This window comes from Phacochoerus africanus, chromosome 9 (assembly GCF_016906955.1).
Source record: "Phacochoerus africanus isolate WHEZ1 chromosome 9, ROS_Pafr_v1, whole genome shotgun sequence".
NCBI classification, from domain to species: domain Eukaryota; kingdom Metazoa; phylum Chordata; class Mammalia; order Artiodactyla; family Suidae; genus Phacochoerus; species Phacochoerus africanus.
Window position 1 is genome coordinate 47,266,476 of NC_062552.1, and position 8,540 is coordinate 47,275,015.

Consider the following 8,540-nt stretch of genomic DNA (forward strand, 5'->3'; position numbering starts at 1 on the left):
TATCAATTACATCTCAATAATACTGAGGGGCGACTCATATCACCAAGATCACACACAAATAATAGCAGTAGTAATAATAACACCCTTATGAAGAAATATGAAAAACAAAAGATAGATATTAGAGTTTAAAAACCTTTAGGGCTAGTGGGTACAAGCTGAGACTGGAAATAAACACCTAGGTTATTTTTCAATCGCTAATACTTTATTATATTAGTACTTGATATATTAATTTTTCTCCTAGAATTTTATATAATCAATACATCATAAATACATGGACAGTTTCCTTATAAGTATAAATATCAGGCCAACCTCATCTCTATTGAGCGAATGCTTAATAAACATAGGACTAGATCCTTATCCCCATTCCTCCCATCCCACCCCATCCTGCCCAGCCCTCCCACACATTCTTACATTGTGGTTATGTTTGCTGCATTTTGACTCACCAGGAACAGAAGCCCATTTTACCAAAAGGACCCCCAGGGAGTGGCACTGTGTCCCACCCAGGGACAGCACGTCTGGGAAGTGGTCATCAAAGCACATAAAGTGAGTGGGCCAAGGATCCTGCATTCTCCTGCATCCATTTTCAGGGGGTTGGGACATTGGAACATCTCAGGACATCTCAGAACATCTAAGAACATCTCAGAATATCCAAGTTCCTGAAGCCCCAGAAAGTTACTATGTCTAATAGAGAGCTTTGAGAATCCCATGCAGATCTTGCAAAGAGCCCTGGGAAGTGGAGCGAACTGGGGATCACACAGGACACCTCGAAGAGCGCTGGGTGAGGACGGCCATTTCTACAGCTTCTAGCCGAGTTGACCTGCTGCTCTCAGGCCACGCACATAGCGGACCATGGGAGTGACACAGGTGCAACCAACAGTGACCCGCACCTTCTCCAGCCTAAAGGAGCGAGAGCAGCCCTGGGGCTCCCTCCGAAGGACCAGGAACTCTTGCTGGATGGGGACGGAGTTCATGGAGCTGTCTTCCTGCCCCTGGGCGTTGATGCAGCCCGTGTGCCTGCAACGGGCCTCTGCAATCTCGGAGGGGAACCGGTGGGGGTCCCGGGTGATGCTGCAGAGGAGCAGACAAAAGAAGATAGTGAGACCAGGGAGGAAAGATGCACAAAGAAGAGAGGCCCGGCGGCACTGAGCACCCACCTGCAGGGAGGCGGTGCCCAGTAACTTAGAGCTGCAGTGCAGGCACAGAGCAACGAGTCTGGACTACCATGTGGCTCCTGTTGGGTGCTTAACTTCCTAAGCCTACGTTCCCTAGCTACAGCAGTGACACCATCGGGTCCTTAACCCATTGCACCACAAGGGAACTCTTTTTGTTTTCATATGAGTGTATAAATTCCAAGAACCTCCACATAAGACAAAATCCCAGGACTGCACCCTGAACATCCCCACGTGGCATCCCCTTCCCAAACTGAAACTTCTCCTCCTCTCTGCCCTCATCCCCCCTCCTTGAAGACGGGAGGCCCATCTGAGTAGCCCTCTCTGAGCTGACTTTTCTGGTTCCCATTTATCTCCATGCAGAGACAATTATGCAGATCACTTTGAGTCCTCTCTTCCAACACGGAAAGTTTAAGATCTAAATCAAGGGCTTCACGAAGCAGAAAGGGGAGTCAATGAGACTTGGAAGCAAAACAGTAGGACCTTCGACCACAGAGAAGGACTTAGCCCAAAAGAGCATCCAAGTGTACGCTCCCAGGGAAAGTGGGATTTATGTTTCTAAGCGTGAATATAAGGACTCTTAATTTTTCTATATTTTTGAAATTGTCTACTTTGTAGTTAGAATAAATTAACACACGTTTTCAAAAGAACGTGGAGATCAGTCTCCTTTGCACGTACTTGTAATCCCAGGGGGAGCTGGATCGGTTCTGGAAGTCATGTGAGAGGGGAACTCCCTGGTTCTGACTGAGGATGCGGATGTCAACCCTCACGCTGTGGTCCTCCAGAGGGGGGCAGAGGGCAGGATCCCCTGGTTTGAGGATTTTCCGAGCTGCCGCCTCCCCTAGCAGGGTCAGCCCCAACATCAACAGCAGCAGGGACTTGACCTGGAAATAGAGGAGGATGGGGTTGGTTAATGACTCTGGTGTCCCTTGCTGGCAAGAGACAGGTCCTGCTTCAGCTGAATTCATCCTTGGTCTTGTATGGGATCAGGGCTCCTCTCTGAAGCTCAGATCCTCACTTGGAAATGGAAACAGTCACACGGAAGGATGCTAGGGTACCAACCTGAGAACTAAGCTCATTAGCCTGGTGACTGAGCCTCCACAGTCCAAGAGCCCTAAGCAGGAAGACAGACAGATAGCAGGATCTGGGACTGGGTTTACATCCTAACCTGGCCTCCTCAATGTGCCCCTTCCTCCCTCCCTCCCTCCCTCCCTCCCTCCCTCCCTCCCTCCCTCCCTCTCTCTCTCTCTCTCTCTCTCTCTCTCTCTCTCTCTCTTTCTCTCTTTCTTTCTTTCTTTCTTTCTTTCTTTCTTTCTTTCCTAGGGCCGCACCTGCAGCATACGTAAGTTCCAAAGGCTAGGGGTTGAGTCAGAGCTGCAGCTGCCGGCCTGCACCACAACCACAGCAGCTCAGGATCCAAGCTGAGCCTGCAACCCACACAACCTCACAGCAATGCCAGATCCTTAACCCACTGAGAGAGGCCAGGGATCGAACCTGCATCCTGATGGATACTAATCGGACTCGTAACCCACTGAGCCCCAATGGGAACTCTATTTTTTTTTTTAGGCTGTCTTGTTTATTTATTTTTTTTATGGCCACAGCCATGGCATATGGAAGTTCTCGGGCCAGGGACTGAATCCAAGTCATGGCAGCAATGAATCTTTTAACCCATTGTGCTAGACTAGGGATTGAACCCAAGCCTCCGCAGTGACCCAAGCCACTGCAGTCGGATTCTTAACCCACTGAGCATACCAGGAACTCCTCCATTCTTTCCTACCAGATTCTAACACTTGCTTTATACTAATATTAACAAGATTAAATAAAATGTTCTTTGTAAAGCACCTATAATAAAAGTAGAGGCTTAAGAAAGGATTACTCTTGTTTTTATTTCCAACCTCGCATCCATGAATCTTTCACAAAATCCTTCCTCCCAGCCATCCCTCCCCTTGAAATATGTGGCCTCACCTGCATCTATCTAAATCCTATCCTGCCATCAAGGCCCCACTCAGATGTGGTCTCCTTTGGGAACTGTCCCAGATGCTTATCATCCCTTAAATCATAAAGCTTTTACCATCTAGCAATGAGGCAGTCCCTCTTTATGGTCTGTAGTATTTGTGTTCGTGCAGATCTACACCTTCTAGATGGTAAGTTCCTGCAGGAGACGATGCCTTGGAACAGGTGTTCCAAAGCACTTTCTGAATGAATGAGTGAGTGAGTGAATGAATGAACAAAACAATCTGGCTAAATTAATAACGTAGTTAAGCTTGACGTGTTAAGACAAACACCATGCAAGCCCAGCTACAGCAGAGTTCCAATGATCCGTGCTGATTGAAGAAACCAGAGGCACTAAAGATGCACAACAACAGAGAAGTGGAAACTACTTCCCTTTAGCTCCAGAACATATATTTTTTCATACTCACCCTGAAATATTGGTTTATCTGGCATCACAGGAATGCACAAAGAGTTCTGTGAAGTCCCAACTAAAACCAAGGAAGAGCTAAAAACCTCTCCAGCTCCCCTTTGTCATGCCTCTGCTTCACTCACCCCACAGGGATCACTGACCCTCGCTGGGAACGAACAAAGCCCATAACTGATGCTCAGCAAGATGCAGAACCAGGGCCGGAAGTGAGCTGCTTTCATCCTTGTGGTTCAGTGGTGTTCAGACTCACACTTGCTTTGATTAGGGTAGAAAAGGAGCTTAGACATGTTGGTTTAAAGGACCTTTTTTTTTTTCCTTTTTCTTTTTTTTGGGGGGCGGGGACGCCCCATGTAGCATGCAGGGGTCCCTGGGCCAGGGATGGAACCTGAGCCACAGCAGTGACAACACCGAATCCTTAACTACTGAGCCACCAGAGAACTCCCTAAAGGACGTTCTTTTTATTCATTTTGCAGGTTCTGGAGGCAAGAAACAATATGGGTAAGCCAAAAGGTCATGGTGTCAAGTGCTGTACTAAGGTAGCTGATACTAAAAAGAAGTTGAAAGCAAGATTGACCCAGATAAGCCCAAATGAGACTGATTTGCCTCCAGATAATCAGCAGGTGTCTACTTTCATCTCCCACAATTGTTCATTCATTCAGCAATCCTTTCTTGTCTCTAGAATGCAGAGATAAAGGACATGGGCTCAGGGGTCAGAAGTCTGGGGTAGGTAACTCGGTTCCAGGACTCTTACCAGCTGTGACTTAGTTTCCTCCACCAGAAAATGTGGAGATTAAGTGATAGGATCCATGTGAAGCATAAAGAGCAAGGCCAGGACATGGAGAGTATTCAGTGCAGAGGACTATGGCTAAGTCGACACTGAGCTAAGGATACAGAAAGGACAGGAAAGATGTGGCCCTGGCTCTCATGTACCTTCTGTCTAGACAAAGCATTATGAGGCTTTAAAAAGTAAAAGGATGCCTGCTTCAACAAGCGAGTCCTCAGATTCCCAGATCTATCCATCACTTCCTTACATTTCTTAAGTAAATTTCTCCTTTGTATTTCCTCTTCTGTATCATAGTCACTGTATCATTTCTAATTTTCATTTTCAAAGCTTTAGAGTAATCACGTACCTAAGGGTTACACGATTTAGCAATAAACACCAGGCTTCTAACAAGTTGGGGGTCTTTTGGCCACATCCATGGCAAGTGGAAATTCCCAGGGGGTCAAACCCATGCCACAGCAATGACAATGCTGGATCCTTAACTACTCGGCCATGAGGGAACTCTCTAATAAATCATTATTATATTTGCTTATATTTTTCAAGTATTATAGAAGACACTTTCACATCCCTTTAATCTCTGGATTCTCACAACCACCTACCTGGTAGGGTAAGTAGAGCTCATATTAGTTTTCCCAAAAAGGCAGATGAAGGAGAAACAAGACACAACTTGGTTGGTTTCACCAGACTGCTAGTGCCAGTCTGGGGACTTGAACTGGGGGTCCATGATCAGTGTCAGTGCCAGTGCCCTGAAGGCCATTGCTACTGTCATCAACATAGAGCCACTCACAGTATTTCATCTCAGCTTTGTGTCCTTAAAGGAGCCAGGAATTTTAAAGCATGTGACAGCTCTGTCAGAATTGCATGAGTGCTGAAAGTCACGATACCATTTATCAGAAATCAGAGGATGCCTGCAAATCACTCTAGTTGGTTCTGCAGGCTGTTGATCTGAAACCGTGGATTGTAGTAGTTATGCAACACAGAGCAGGGGCTCGGATAAGACTCTTGCTGTTTCCTAAGAATGATATATAACACGAGACCTCTCTGAGAGGTTCAGAGTATTTACAGTCTCAGCTTCTTCTATATCAGCTATAAGGCAGGTAAACGGACATCACTCCCCTTCTGTACAAGAGGAAACAGGCAAGAGGAAGCACCAGCTGAAGGTGGGCAGTGTCAGGACATCAACATCCTCAGCCCAATGGGCTTATTTAAACACAATGGCTTTAAATTCAGAAATCTTGCTTCTGATTCATTCAAGGAAAAGAATCCTACACCTGCAACCAGTAAACCTAGATTTATATCCCCATTCCTGGGTGTATAGTATCCAGTGATATTAAATTGCCTAAATTCATTGAGCTGTTGTTCATCTGTGCAATGGAGAAAGTAGTCCCAACCCATTTCACTGGGCTGGTAGGAGTCTCAAAGGTAAAAAAATAATGACATTATTAAAATTAATATTTAACACTCTAATTCAAAAAGTACATGTAGTTCAATGTTCATAGAAGCACTATTTACAATAGCCAAGACATGGAAGTAACCTAAACGTCTATCAACAGATGAATGGATAAAAAAGATGCACTACACACACACACACACACACACACACTCACACTCACACTCATGGTGGAATATTACTCAACCATAAGAAAGAATGAAATAATGCCATTTGCACCAACATGGAAGGACCTAGAAATTATCATGCTAAATGAAATAAGCCAGAAAGATAAAGACAAATTCCATATGATATCACTTACATGTGAAATCTAAAACATGATACAAATGAACTTATTTACAAAACAGAAACAGACATACAGACATAGAAAACAAACTTATGATTAGCAAAGTGGAAAGGGGGTGGGGAAGGGATAAATTAGGAGTTTGGGATTAGCAGATAGGAATTACTATATATATATTATATATATATATATAAATAGATAAACAATAAGTTCCTACTGTATAGCACAGGTAACTAGGTTCAATATCCTGTAATAAACCATAATGTTAAATAATATGAAAAAGAATATGTGTGTGTGTAGCCAAATCACTTTGCTGTACACTAAGAATTAACACAATATTATAAATCAACTATACTTCAATTTTTTAAAAATCTCTTATTGAATGCTTTCTATGTCCTTATTGGTTGTTATGTTAAAATGGCCAAGTTAACTAAAAACCATGCCTACACAGATCTACTATTTCAGAGTATAGATTTAGTCATTCTCAATGATACCAATTAATCCTTCCATGACAGAGATGCCATCACTATTCCCCTAAACAGAGAGGGGGAATAATAATGCACAGAGCGGTTAAGTAACTTACTCCAAATCCCACATTCAGTTAAGTGGTGAAATCAGGTCTGTCTGACTTTGAAGCCCATACCCCCCTAAGTACTGCACTTGGCGGCATTTGCTGTCATCTCTAAAACAATACATGAATGTAACATAGTATTATCATCACCATATGCCTTGACCTTTTATGAAATCCAAGCTCTTTCAAGTTGCAAGGCTTGTAAATAGGAAAAAAGGATTATGTAAGCTGATAATATGGTGAGTGATTCCCTAAGCCCTGCCTCATGCTCCTATGTATTAAATTCTTCAGAGGTCTTCCTTGACCTCTTCTAGACCCAGGGAGGTAGATGTCCATCACGTGGACAGCCCCCTCTCCTCCAGGAGAAAGGAGAAATGCAAAGTGAAGCAAAATGCAGAAATGATCAGCTCTCAGAGACGGGGTAAATGTCCCTCCCCTAGGAGCTGTCCAAGTCCATCATCGGGTGATTTCATTCCCCTCCATCCAGGGTGCTCCTGGTCTGAGGGTTATCTTGGGGGGAACATCATACCTCTTGGGGCCCCAGCTTCCTTGGTTAAAATGAACACATAGTTATCCAGAAAGGCTGGCTAAGCTCCCTCCTGAGATGAGTTTGAGGTCAACCTAACTCTCACAATGGGGGCCATGGGAGAGATTATGTCCATTTTTCCTCCACCAGACCAAAGGCAGCATTACAGTCAGCTCTGGGTTTTGTTTTCTTAGTTATTTATTCATTTTTTGCTTTTTAGAGCCACACCTGTGGCATATGGAAGTTCGCAGGATGGGGATCGAACCAGAGCTACAGCTACCAGCCTACGCCACAGCCACAGCAACGTGGAATCCGAGCCACATCTGTGAGCTACACCACAGCTCACGGCAACACCAGATCCTTAACCCATTGAGCGTCAAGGCCAGGGATCGAACCTGCATCCTCATGGATACCAGTCGGATTCATTTCCACTGCGCCACAATGGGAACTCCCTTAGCTCTGTTTTTTTAAAGAAATCCCCCCCCCCAAAAAAAGACCCCAATTCAGCCTCATGCCTTAGAAATCTACTTTCCTGAAATACTAGGGATGACTGTTCTGACCAGGAACGATCCCAAATACTCACCACGGCTGTGTCACACAGGATGGTCATTGTCACTTTGCTCTGGTTGCCTGCTTCGGGCAAGAAGCTCCCTCTGTGCCTGTGTCGCCTTGTGTGTGCCTGTGGTGTCAACGAGAGTACCTGTTGGTTTTATAGCAATCTCTGTCCTTGTTTCGACTGACCTGCTTACTGTCTAAGTTGTGGTTGCCCCAGAGTTACTGACGAATGTAGGTTTTTTTTTTCCTGTTCCACTTCCTGAAGGGGAACTGAAGGGGGACCCTATAAAGGGATGACGGAAAAAGGACCTCTTCTACCCTACTCCCACCCCACCCCGGTCCTCATACTACAGCAAAGTTCTTAGCTGATTTACTACCGAGATGAACCAAGTCTCAAATCGCACTGTCATGATCTTTCATGTCCTTACACAAAATGGCTAAGAACTCTAGTCACGCACCTTATGTTCCACTTTCCTGTCATGCAATGTGAACCACGATTTAAGTGGATAAGTCTTCCTTTGGGGACCCTTGGTATTAAACCAAGCATTATCTTCAGATCCATTTTATGAATGGGAAAACAAAACCAAGGAAATGAATGGTATTAGTGGGGAATCCAGATAAGACACAACTAAATCTGTTTTAACCCCAAGGTTAGACTCCTACTGACGTTTAGTAGATGGATAATCATTATTCATATGTTATATAAACAATCTTTATCTTGGCTATCTCTGATTGAAGATGATTTGTTTTTCTGTTTTTTTGGGGGGGTTGTTTTTGTTTTTTGTC

General features: G+C 44.5%; 1 protein-coding gene across 1 annotated transcript; it reads right to left on the reverse strand.

The window, feature by feature from the left end:
* Positions 1 to 392: 392 nt before the first annotated feature.
* Positions 393 to 7,896, reverse strand: IL17F (interleukin 17F). Its single transcript, XM_047796576.1, has 3 exons — positions 7,783 to 7,896; positions 1,848 to 2,053; positions 393 to 1,068 (listed from the first exon to the last, which is right to left on the reverse strand). Exons 1-3 carry the CDS (start codon positions 7,807 to 7,809, stop codon positions 804 to 806), a joined length of 498 nt encoding a protein of 165 aa, XP_047652532.1. The 5' UTR covers positions 7,810 to 7,896; the 3' UTR covers positions 393 to 803.
* Between the last annotated feature and the right edge of the window lie 644 nt (positions 7,897 to 8,540).